At 39.5% G+C, this 13,638-nt stretch overlaps 1 protein-coding gene across 3 annotated transcripts in view; it reads right to left on the reverse strand.

Annotated features, from left to right (window-relative positions):
- mmd (monocyte to macrophage differentiation associated) overlaps positions 1-13,638 on the reverse strand; it is a 65,088-nt gene that overhangs the window by 11,396 nt on the left and 40,054 nt on the right. For all 3 annotated transcript variants that reach the window (XM_062970991.1, XM_003229854.4, XM_062970993.1), the window contains exons 2-4: positions 11,921-12,002; positions 7,353-7,513; positions 4,990-5,064 (exon numbers count right to left, since the gene is read on the reverse strand). In XM_062970991.1, the coding sequence (XP_062827061.1) occupies positions 4,990-5,064; positions 7,353-7,513; positions 11,921-12,002 (318 nt within the window). The remainder of the gene's footprint in view (positions 1-4,989; positions 5,065-7,352; positions 7,514-11,920; positions 12,003-13,638) is intronic.

Raw genomic sequence — 13,638 nt, forward strand, 5'->3', positions numbered from 1 at the left:
AGACTTGTGAGGGTGCCCCAAGACCAAGTCGTGCAGGGCTCATGAGGAGTCGCAACTCCCGGGGAAAGGGAAAAAAAAAAACTGTTTGATTTCTTTGTCATGTGTGGGAAATAATGAGTTTCAAGTTCTGCATGTTTCGTGGTAATATTGAAGTGAAAATGAAAAATGAGTCTATAGATTTACACAAAAAATGTTGAGCACAAATATCTAGAAATGTTTTATTACGGTTGAAAAAATCTGATTCGAAGAGGTTCTGTCTGTGTTAGTTTGCTTTTGCTGACAAGCTGCAGAGAGGCGAGAAAAAGGGAGGGAGTTAAAGTGGTGTTGAGGCTCAGAAAGTTTTTTTTTTTCCTTGTTATTTCTGAGGAACAAAGGCTGTTTTCTTAAAAAGTTTTCTTTTGCACCTGGGCCTCATGCCAAAAAGATAGTGGGAAAATCTTGACAGTTCAAGGTAAAAACTCCCTGTTATTCTGGTTAAACTCAGGCGAAATGCCCAGAGGAAGATAATGGAATTCCAGTGGACAGCCAAGGTCAATGAAAGCCGCTGTGAAATGTAATGTGAATTTAATATGAAAAAAAAAAAGAAAGAAAGAAAATGATGATGTAAATGTGTGTATATATATATATATATAATATTTTGGGGTTCTGTCTTTCACCTGGATCTTAAATCCTTGCTTTGGACTTATTTTGGGACAACTGGGTGAGAATGTTTTCATGAGCTGAGAGAGAGTGTGTGACTTTATCTAAACAACTAACCACTAATCAGAATTCCTGTGGACTTTGTGTGAATGAGATGTATGTGTTGAATTCAAAATGCATAAAGAGTTATAAACAATGTTAGTAGATTTGTTCAGAAGCAATTCGGAAGCTGTAGATATTTTTTTTTTTTTGGAAAAAAAAATGGTCTTAGGCTTGAAAAAAAAAAAAAATCCTTGTTTTGAAAGAACAATGCTTCAGTGTTTTTAGAGAACATGGTGCTACAGACTTTAAACCCCTTACAGGTTATAGGGAAATGTTGGAGGTTCTTTTTTTTTTTGCAGCACTTTGGAATACAAGGAGAGGAGTTATTGGTTGTAGAGACTTTGTATGGAAAACTGTCACAAGTTGGCAGTGCAAGAAAAAATAAATAAATTGTTTTTGAAAAAAATTGACCCCATATTCCTGACACAGAAGGATTAAGAACTGACATTGATTTTTAAATTTTTGATTGACATTTTATTCAAAAAGGGAGCTAGTGCCCAAGTGATAAAAAGTTATCCTTTTGAGAACCAAAGACATGATATAATTGGCTACGTCTCATGTTGCTTCATAATAATTTTGTGAGATTTGGATTCTGGACTTTGTGATTTTGGCCCAACTCTTTCTAAAGGTTACGGAAAGGGAGGACTAGGACTTTTGTAAAATGGGACATTAGATCATGCAAATAGGGGCATTTTTCCATCGCCCCCAGCCTGGATTTTGCCAGATTTGAGAAGCGGCAGGAGGCTTTCCAACGTGTGTTACTAACAAATTTTGATCTGTTCAACGAGTCGGTGTAAAAGGGGAATTGAGTAAGTTTAACACTGCAGCAGGACTGGAGTGGAAGATTGCATTGCAGCAAGTGGATACACGATTGTTAAATCGTTTGCGGAAAGGAAAAGAAAAAGATGCGGAGAAGAAAGATTTTGTTGGATTTCAAGACAGATGAGTGAGTTGTCAAAGGCACAACCTCTGAGGAGGCCTGCCGTGGATGTGAGCGAAACGACTAGAGAGAGTGCTTCAAGAGCCATACAGCCTGGAAGGATGAGTATTTCCCTCCCCTTCTTTTCCCTCTCATTGTTTTTTTTTGCTACAGGTCCTGAACTCCTGTATGGGATAAAAACCCAGAAGTCTATGAGACATGTTTATTGAGAGGCCTGGGAGGGCCTATAGGTGTTGCTGAGTGCTAAGGCTGTGATGGAGTGTGGCATCAGGCTGGAGGCTGTAAGGGCTGACCAACTCAACAACATACAATTTTCTATTTTGACCCAACTCTCCTGGTTAGGACCTTTTGTAACGGGACATTGCAAATAATTCGGATTTTTGCCGGATTTGAGAGACAATGAGGGACTTTTTATATGCCATCTAACAACCTTGCTTTTTAAGCCAAAAGGAGGATATAGCACGGAGGAAATGTGACAAAGAATAAAATAAGTTAACCATTGCAGCAGGACCAGAGTAAAAAGGATTACTGCAGATCGCGGAAGAAGGCCCATGGAGGAATCATTTCTTAAGAGGCCATGGAGGGGTCGTTTGGGAGCTGAATAGTGGCCTACCTGCCCCACCCGTGGAGAGACAAGGGATTTCAACAAGATTGGCTGAGACAAAAGTGATGCCGAACAGGATGATCGACAGATGGGTAATCCGTTCCCCCTCCCCCATTCTCTCTCACTGTCTTCCTGCTTTCTTTTTCAGCTTTTTTTTTTGGACTCCTGTTCCTAAATTGGAGATCCATAAGGCATTGTTACTGAGAGGCCTGTTTTCCAAAATGGAGATCCATAAGGCATTATTACTGGAAGGCCTGTTTTGGAATCCAAAACCCGTAGGAGTTTAAGTCTACCCCACGCCACACATACTGGGTATGACAGCTAAAGCCCTGTGAGAGATGGAGATTTTCTTTACAGATTTTTCTTTACACAGAGACAATTCTTAGAGACTAGAGACTTGATTGGACAAAGAGACTTTCTTCAAATTAACTGAACATTATTCCTTTGATCAAGGAAGAGGAAACACACCCCCAGTTTGACTTTATGCCAAAGACTGAAAAGACCTGAAAGTTGGACATGTATGTGAATGGCCACCTCTGGCCATAGCAACAAATCCATCATCGGAAGAAGCCAAATGACTGGGCTAGATCAGAATTCTGCTGTGGACTATGTCTTTTCTAAAACCTGATTAATATTTTTAATCCTCATGTGTTGTTTACCTCTGGTGATGAAACTATGTACAAATGCTATTCTGCGCTCATTTTCCACTGAAAAGATAGCTTGGCTGCAAGCTAGAAGGGATTGGAGGGACCCATAAGTCTGCTCATTTAGTTTGCTTCAGCTTTTGTATACACGCTTCGCAAAAAAAAAAATGGGGGAATAAGGCAGGAATGAAGGGGTAGGAGGAAATGGCCATATAAGGAGGTACGAGCAGGCCAGGAACACAGCCGATGGGTTATCACATGGTTTCCCTGAAATCATGTGTTTTGAGAGAAACGAAAGTAATGAAATGTAATACTGCACCACAAATATGCACCAATGGTTTGATATGTGGGCGGTCGTAAAACTGAACCCACTGCCTTGTATAAATAGACACTCGACCCTGTCTGCGGGGTTCTCCCCTTTTGAGCATCTAGTTGTGCGTGGGATGAACCTCTGCAGCTGCAGGAAACTTTTAGTAAACTGCTTTCTTTGGGAAAAAGAAAAAACCTCCAGTTGTCTGTCTCCTACTTCCACTGCGTCCGCACAGACACACGAGAAGCCGGGAAGAGGGGAAATCTGGTTTCCGCTACAAAATAACATTCCATATAAAAACCATACCTGCTCCCCCCCCCCCAAAAAAAACAAACAAACAGAAAACAGACCATGGTCTGTTCTAATCAGTGTATATAATCAAACAAACAAAAAACAGACCATGGTCTGTTCTAATCAGTGTATATAATATACAAGCTTTCTACTCTTCAAGAAAAGGACACCTGAAAACCCTATAATGGGCAAGGTATTGCCCTTCAAACAGTGCAATGGCTCAATGTTGTCAAATCATGGCAATTAGAGTTTTAAAGCAGTGATTCTCAACCTGTGGGTCCCCAGGTGTTTTGGCCTACAACTCCCAGAAATCTCATCCAGTTTACCAGCTGTTAGGATTTCTGGGAGTTGAAGGCCAAAACATCTGGGGACCCAAAGGTTGAGAACCACTGTTTTGAAGGGCCTTTAGCCTTCTCTGCTAAATAGTGTGCCAAACAATAGCTCTTATGATCCCACAGTACTGAGCAATGGCAGCTAAAGTGATGTCAAAGTGAATTAATTCTACAGCATAGTTGCACCTGTGGAAGGTTCAAAATGTTTCTGTTAGTTCATAAAAACAAGGTGACCTGACTTGTTGTTTCATTTTATATATGCATAATGTTACTTTAGAATAAACATATTGAAGGGTTCTTTTTTTTTTTTTTGAGGGTAGGAACGTATTCTTCTTCTTTCCATGCCTCTGGTACCAAGCTTGATGTTAAAGTAAAGCCCAGGGACATATCTACTTTGTTAACTGAAGTATATTTGCACTGGTGCTTGGGGGAAAATAGAAAGGGCGAAGTCAATGAAAGGCCATGTTATTAAACTCCATGGTCCTCATCCAGAGGTGCAAGCACTGCATAGCCACATAAACAGAAATACGCAAAAGATAAAAGCCAGGATTTATTAAATGGGCAAAAAAAAAAAAGATTTCTTCTCACCCAAGCAGATTAGGCCATAAGCAATTAGGTCACCAAGCTGCAAAGGAGTCATGCTTCTAAGTACAAGAAGTCCCTGCTTATCTGATGGGTTAGGGATTGGACCATTGTCAGAAAATGGAATTGTTGAAATACGCAAGTCGATCCCATGTATAAGCCAAGGGCAGGTTTTGGAGCCAAAATTATGGATTTTGATATGACCTGTGGATACATTTAAGGTCATTTTGAAGAAGGAAAAGCACGAAAGCTGCTTAGGGGGACAGCCGTCCCTGGCCGCCGCTGCCATTTCTCTGCCCGGGCATTTAAAAATGCCAGAAGTGGCATCACAACAGAGAGAGCCGAGCAGGTCAATGGTTCTTTTAGTTTTTGTCTTTCTCCGCTGTACTCAGAGAAGTGGATGGGTCCTTCATTGATAAGAGTGGATGTCAACACAGGTGTCTGGGGGTTGATTTTTTTGACTAAAAACTTTAAACTTATACATGACTATAAAGAATATATGTCCTTTCAATTTTAACTATTAAAGTACATATTTTAATCCTTACCATGGTGCATATGATGCTGCAATGAAGATATAGATCATCACTCGGTCACACATATGGAAACAGTGCTCCATTGTCCTAAAGGAAAAGGTAGAAAAAAGGGAAAGTTCATCTCAGATCTGGAGGCTACTAATACTGGGCTATTGAGATGCTGTATCTGCTCTCTCTGGGAAAGACCATCATGGCAAAGCAAAGATCGAACAGCCCCAGCGTTTCAATAATACAGGGAGCTTGCTTCACCCTACTGAGCAAGAATACACTTCCTAAGAATTTTGCAACTCAAAAGGTTGTTTTTTCCCCACTTGTCTGCGAGTTTCTTATTCTTCATAAATGTACAACTCTGGGCACATTTGATATCTCTAATGTGGTGTAAAAATTTAGCAAAATAAATGTTAAAGATGGAAATATTCTTTCCCCAAAAAACTACCATTAAACAATTCAGAGGCAGAACGTATCTAGTTCTTTAGATAAATATCTACTTCTTAAGCAGGATATAACATTACTCTGGAGGAAAAGATAAAAAACACATTCCATTGAAAGTATCTTAGCAATTCAACTCAGGGAGATGCCAAATTAGAAGAGAACGATGCCTGGTGCATATGCATGAATACAGATGGCCAGGGGATGACAATGCATCACACTACTCTCCTGTCTTGTGTTTATAATACTAAATTTTCATTGTTTTACTGTGGTGTTATTAAACTAGTTTGCAAAACTCATCCTGCCTTGTCATCATATTTGGCAGTTAAACAGACAGAGCTCAGCACCAACAGCAGTAACTGAATCCTAGGTCAGTTGCAGACTTGCTTACATTGCCAAAGGCATTTGCAGTCATGAGTTTTCAGACTGAAAACTAGAAATAGACTCAGGCCACAGTTTGATGACTTCAAGGATGTTTCATTTCCCTTGAGTCATATTTAGTCTCCAAGAAGTTTAATCATGAAATGTATAATTGAGCTGTTCGGTCTCTATTTTCAGAAAACCCCTGAAGTCCTATCTATTCCAAATGACTTCTAACTGAGATAGTTTTACTAGATGTACTGCTGATTCACTGCTTTACTGTTGTGGCTTGTGATAAATTATTGTAAAGTACTGATGCTTATATTTCAATTACTATAATCTGCGATACTATACCAGTGTTTGGTTTATGCTGTTAACCATTGCCTCAAGAAGACTTCAGGAAGAGAAACTTCACATTTCACTTTTGAGGATTTGATTAATTGTGGATTTGATTAATACATTCTATCTAGGATTCTTTGGGCACTCCAGCACGACATGGTTAACTTTCACCATAGATTTACACTGGAGGACTTAGGAATTTCATAGAGAGAACACTTTCATAAGCATTTGTAGGTTTCCCAGCATTATTCTATGGTCAACTTTCAGTAGCAGTTTTCTAGAGGACCTAAAGATTTCTAGACAGGTGTTCCTTCAAGTAAAAAAATAGAGATTTTTTTTTATTGTTTTCTCACTTTTGCAGGTGTCTTGTGCCCTTAACCTGAGAAAATGTGGGGAGCCAACTGTTATGTGATTACAGGAATATGAAAGGGAAGTAGACATACAGCAATCCAATGGGATCTGAAACTGTTTGGTTAATTCTAAAGCAGTGGTTCCCAACCTTTGGACCTCCAGGTGTTTTGGACTTCAGCTCCCACAATTCTTAACAGCTGGTAAGATGGCTGGGATTTCTGGGAGTTGAAGTCCAAAACTCCTGGAGGCCCAAAGGTTGGGAACCACTGTTCTAGAGAGAGGACTGTGAACACAGAGGATGGTAAGAGACAAGCAGATCAATTCATTGATGTTTCAAAAAGAAGAGGGCTTCCTACTCAATAAGGTGAAAGACCCTGATCAGATGTATATGATACTACTGATACATGGGTCACTTGCTTGATACTACAAGTAGGATGTAGTCAGAATTAATGTGTGTTACATTTGTGGGGAAAACCCGAGCATCTGTTGGGGTGCTTTGACTGTGCTTTTCCTGCACAGCAGGGAGTTGGGCTTGATGGCCCATGTGATCTCTTCCAACTCCTATTAGTCTATGATTCTAGCTAGACCAGTGGTTCTCAACCTGTGATTCCTCAGGTGTTTTGGCCTACAACTACAAAATCCCAGCCAGTTTACCAGTGGTTAGGATTTCTGGGAGATGAAGGCCAAAACATCTGGGGACACACAGGTTGAGAACAACTGACCTAGACAATCAGACTTTTGACCGTGATGTTTGCCTTGGATCAAAAGAGAAGATGTAAGCAATGAGGGTGGCTTTCTCACTACTGCTGACAAACATAAAGAGAACAATGAAGAACATAAGAAGACTTTCAGCATTTGCAATACAAAGGAACCACAACTCAATATTCAGTTTATACCTTAAATGACTCTTTTTCCAGGAAATTATGTGAAACACTGTAGAAACGATGAAGAGGGCACACAGGCCGATGCCATACATCCATGCTGTTATCTTTTCCCATTGATCATCGGAGAGTCGGTGGAGAAGGGTGCTACCCACAATGGCTGGAACAATGAGAAACTAGGGAAATCACCAGAACGTGTTATTTGCCATTCTCCCACACCACCTTTCCTACTTGTTTATCATTTCTGCTGCCTACCCCTAGATCAAGCCCGGCTTCTCTAGCCTTGGCTTCAAAAAGTGTAAATGAAAAGATGTGGAATTTTGGAACATTAAAATTACAGCCAAAACGGTTGTCTCTTTTCTTTACAATGGAAAGGAGAGACTCCTGTGACCTTGGCAAGTAAAAAAAAATTAAGAAGTTGCTCTTGTTGGAGGTTACAGAATTGCAATGTCACCCCAAAAAAACACAAAGCAGTGCCAAATTGTCAGCTAGTATACTGTATTTGGAATTAAAATCTGCTGAAACCACCACTTTGTTAAGCTTGTTGTGAAAAAAGGAAATGCAAAAAGCGCTGAGAGATGAACTACTGCAAAAAAATGCAAACACAGTGGTGTGTAACACACATATACACACACTTTATTTTTAAAAACAGGAACAGTTATACAATTAAGAGATTCTACAGAAAAATAAGCCCAATTGCCTGTGTTCGATACTAACAGAAACAACCCGAATTAGATTTTTAAGGGAATAAAGGCTACCAGAACCGGCTATGGAATGGGGAAATTGCATGACCAGGAGAATAAAATGCAATATGCTTCAGTATGTGAACTATACAGTTGAGATTATTACAATTACAATAAAATGAAAATTCTTGTTTACTATCAGTTTTTCATGATAAAGGTGATTTGGATAACTGAATGCATTATATTGTTGATTTTGGGAGTTATAGGCCGGAATTTTTATATATTTGCCAGAGAAATCTGCTAAAGCTTTTCACAGGTTACTTAGAGAAACCTCCTAAACCTTTAGTTTATTTTTAACATAGGTAAGAACTAACTATATGGTTGTTCTAGATTCAATACAGGAACTAAATAAAATCAGTTATCTGTATCCATGCATTCAATCCACCATATAGTCAATTCTCCACAGCTTGAAAGTATTTTTTTAAAATAAAGCAAACTTTGATTTCCCCATTTTATATAAGGGTTGCCATTTTACTATGTTCTTGTATAACAGGACTCGAGCATCCATGGATTTGAGTATCCATTGGGGGAGGGGGGGGGAGTCTTGGGACAATCCTCCACAGATACTAAGGAAAGGATGATTGGAAGAATGAGTAAAAGTAGTAGTCACATATTTGTTTTGAAGGAACTAGGGATTCCTAAATGGGACGTATGAATCAAATCAGTGAACAATCAAATCCCCTAAAGTTAAACCCACAAATGTAGAAGGCCAACTGTATCACATTTTAAAACATGGTCAATAGTTTAATTCTTGTTTAATTGTGAATTTTCAATGTTTTTACTATGTTACAACTAATTTGATTTATAGAGGAGTCCCTGGTGACGCAGTAGGATAAACTGCTGAGCTGCTGAACCTGCTGATCAAAAGGTCGGCAGTTCAAATCTGGGGAGCGGGATGAGCTCCTGCTGCTAGCCCCAGCTTCTGTCAACCTAGCAGTTCGAAAACATGCAAATGTGAGTAGATCAATAGGTACCGCTCCAGAGGGATGATAACGGCGCTCCATGCAGTCATGTTGGCCACATGACCTTGGAGGCATCTATGGCCAATGCTGGCTCTTTGGCTTAGAAATGGAGATGAGCATCAACCCACAGAGTCAGATATGACTAGATTTAATGTCAGGGGAAAACCTTTACCTTTACCTAATTTGATTTGTACACCAATTTTGAGAATTAGGCCCGTTTTAAGTTGTTAATAACAACTTTAGAAACAAGATCCCCATTTTAAGTCTTCAGACACGTCTGTCTGACTGATCTTCCGCACCACTCCAACTTGCAAAATGAGAACTAATAATACTAATACTAACACTAACACTAAAAACTTTACCTACAGGGGCATTAGAAGCATTATAAAGAATATTTAGGAATCACTTTCAAGGGTCTCAGCACCTTAGCTATTATTGATTTGAATCCTATTGCTAATAATGCTAGCTAGAGTAGACCTGCTGAATCAATGGAATTCATTTATTATTCAACAACGGATTGCATTAGTTTACTCGAGTTGGGATCAACCAACAGGATAACAGCAATTGTTAGCTATTCTACAAACATTTCCTTGCATTTAAGATACAAAGTAAAACTCCTGAAATATGCTGCTTAAGAAATGCCTGCTTTGTGATCTTCCAGCCTGATAACTACCGTAGTTGGGTTGTTCAACACTGTCTGGTTGATATTTTGGGAGACCTGGTATGTACAGTCGATGAAGACCTTCAATATCGTGCCTTCCACAGCACATGTTCAACATAAGCAGGTGACTATGAGCCATAAGCTGATCAACACGTTTTTGCCCCAATATGTATCTTTTCTTCAGTATACAAACACAGTAGATGATATAAATCATCAGCATTATGGCTGAAAATCAATCCATTAGTCTGATAAGGCAAAAGCTGCTCATCCTTTAATACCCGAGAATTTTTTTTAAGCTGTTACATATTAGACTGTTTGTCTAAGAGAGTTCTCTTAGTGGTCATGCAAACCTCAGCTGGTTCAGAACAAACCCAAAAGAAAGTACAGTGGCATTATGCCATTACGTCAGTGTATGGATTAGTTTTCTGGATCCTAGAAAAAAATCCAATGTGCTGAGATCTGATTTAGCACATCTGACTTTTACGTAGAGAGCAACATTTTAAATGTATGCAAATTATACATATCTGAAAATTATATCTTAGAAGTCATTCCAAAAGTATATTCATTGGAAAATCTATTTGGTGAAAATATCAATAAAAAGAAAGAAAAAATCAATAAAACACATGTCAACATAGAATACACTGAAGGAGATAGCTTTGGTGATAAGGACGTCACACAGAGGCAGATTGTATAATATGGAAGAGAGAGGCAGATTCTGTTAGAATGCTATCTTCCTAACAGCTTTTTAATAATTGTGAAATGTTTTGAACATATGTTAATTTTCAGTGAAGGTTCCCATAAAAAAGTGCTTCAGGTCACTGTTCATATTGGTACTTTGGGGGTAAGGAGGGAACAAATCAACATTTACAGATCTGAATGTCTTGCGTTTACTGATGTTCATGGCCCACCAGAGAAAAACTACTGAGAATATTTTCCATGGTTATGTATGTATGAACATTTAACGCAACATTTAAGTTTCGGAATAAGCTCTCAAAACATTACTGTCCCAATGTTACCTCTATACCTCACAACAAGTTAAACATGAGCCTACAATGTGATGCGGCAGCTAAAAAAGCCAATGGGATTTTGGCCTGCATAAATAGGAGTCTAGTGCCTAGATCCAGGGAAGTCATGCTACCTCTCTATTCTGCCTTAGTCAGCCCACACCTGGAATCACACTGTGTACAATTCTGGGCACCGCAATTGAAGAGAAATGTTGACAAGCTGGAATGTGTCCAGAGGAAGGCAACTAAAATAATCAAGGGTCTGGAGAACAAGCCCTATGAGGAGCGGCTTAAAGAGCTGGGCATGTTTAGCCTGCAGAACAGAAGGCTGAGAGGAGACATGTAACAAGTTATGAGGGGAAGTCATTGGGAGGAGGGAGCAGAATTGTTTTCTGCTGCCCTGTAGACTAGGACGTGGAACAATGGCTTCAAACTACAGGAAAGGAGATTCCATCTGAACATTAGGAAGAATTTCCTCAATGTGAGACTTGTTCGGCAGTGGAACTCTCTGCCCCAGTGTGTGGTGGAGGATCCTTCTTTGGAGGCTTTGAAGCTGAAGCTGGATGGCCATCTGATTTGAATGCTATTTTCCTGTTTCTTGGCAGAATGGGGTTGAACTGGATGACCCACGAGGTCTCTTCCAACTCTATGAGTCTATGAAATGACTCATAGTTAAGAACAGAGGTGAGCCAACAGGTAGTGAGAGAAACCTACCGCTTGGAAGGGAAATTCACTCCTGAAATAATTATTATAATGGGGAAAACGGGTCTTCACTGAAGCTTTAATAGGTGTCATAAGCCATATTTGCAAGACTACTTTAATAGGGAAGTACAAAACACTGCTGTCTCTTCATTCAAAAAGTGCCTTTGAAACATTTAGGCAATAAATATCTGTAGATTTGTGAAAGTGACATAATAATATTTTAGCAATCATCAGTTTTTTACAGGATGTACTTTCATGAGGATTTAGAGAACCTTTGCATCCTAAATATAGGTCAAAGTGAAGGAAAACTCTATGAATTAATAAAATCTAGTGGAACTGTTATAGTCCCAAAACACAAATTTATGTCAGCAGCTTAATCCACGTTAATGACACTTCCAGGACTAGCATATAATCAGGGGTGATTTAAAACACAATAAAGTCTAATGCAGACGAGAATCTTAATGATTTGGATGTCACGTGAATTGTGCTGTCAGTAAGACAATTTACTTACCGCATGAGTGTAACAGTTAGCAGCATGTTCATAGCAAGTGGGTTTGTAACGACTGTTCGCTGGGGCTGGATGGTTCATGAATCTGTCAAGATAATCAAGATAAGACAGGTTATACATAAGAATACACTTATTTATTGGGTTTAAAATGAATACAATGTTCCTATATTCTATTACAGGGACTACACAATTACAATATTATTGAACATCAAGGTCAGGATTGTCCACACCACTGTTCTTCTGTGTTTTGCTGTTAAAGCTGGATGGGGAAAAAACATGGAAAAGGAAAATAATCCCATTTGAAAAGTGATGTTGAAGGAGAATTCAGCAGATAACATGGACTGCTGAAAAGAGAAACAAATGGGTCCTAGAGAAGCTGCAGAAAATCCTGCCGATTGAAAGGTTGGCAGTTCAAACCTGGGTTGGGGTGAGCACCCACCATCAGCGCCAGCTCCCTGCCCACCTAGCAGATTGAAAGCAGAAATGCGAGTAGATAAATAGGTATCGCTTTTAGCGGGGACGTAATAAAGGCACCCTTAAGGACATCGATTGGGAGGGCATCTAAGGGCATGGAAGATGGAGCGACATCACCTCCCGTAACCGGAGGCAAGCACAACCTCCAAGATGCTGGAAACGGAAAGCCGCAAAACGTCTTTACCTCTGTCTTTATTGTCTGTCCTTGTTAATTGTATAACGGCATTGAATGCTTGCCATATGTGTATTCTGTAATCCACCCTGAGTCCCTCAGGGAGATAGAGTGGAATAAAAATAAATATTGTTGTTGTTGTTGTTATTGTTAAATCAAGCCTAAACTATCCTTAGACACCAAAATGACCAAGCAGAGATTATGCTGCTTTATCATGCAATGATATGACTCACTAGAAAATACAATAATGATTGGTAAGGTAGAAGGCAGCAGGAAGAGGAAGAAGGTGGATAGAGTCAACCAAGGAAGCCACATTCCTGAGTCGACAAGACCTGAGCAGGGCTGTTAGTAAAAGCATGGCTTGGAGGTCTCTCATACATAGGGCCATCATATGTTGAAGTTGACTTGGTGGCACTCAACAGCAACAAAGCACAATCACATTGAAAACTGTATTGATATAAAAATGGATAACACAATTCCCCATGTAAATTCAGAATAGTTTCAAACAATGATGAGGATGTTTCTGGTGCCCCAGATGTTGTGAACTGCAGCCACCAGCATTCCTCTCCAGCTGAATTAGCTAGGATAGTTGCAGTGCAAGAAGAAGTGGAGGACTACATAATTCCTACCTCTGCTTGAGAAGTCTGAAGGAAATACTTCAAGACATTTTAGCAGCATAGATAAATTGACCTCATGTATAGGTTGAGAGCAGGTTATGGGGATTACCAACCTTAAAAGGACATTATACTTCCCAATGTATTTAACGGGATTCGGGCTCCTGGAACCAAACCTCACCGACCACTGTCTTTTTATTTACTTCTGGAACATGAACTTAATTTGAATATTTGTCTATGAAAAACTATAGTACAAATGGATGGTTTATGCTAATAAATATACTTTATTTATATCCCATTCTATCTCCCAATGGGGACTCAGAGCAGATTACAGAATATATATATTTGGCAAATATTCAATGCCAATATACAATTAACAAGACAGACAGTACATAAACCTGTGGTTCTCAGCCTGTGGGTCCCCAGGTATTTTGACCTACAACTCCCAGAAACCCCAGCCA

Source organism: Anolis carolinensis, chromosome 2, assembly GCF_035594765.1.
Source record: "Anolis carolinensis isolate JA03-04 chromosome 2, rAnoCar3.1.pri, whole genome shotgun sequence".
NCBI classification, from domain to species: domain Eukaryota; kingdom Metazoa; phylum Chordata; class Lepidosauria; order Squamata; family Dactyloidae; genus Anolis; species Anolis carolinensis.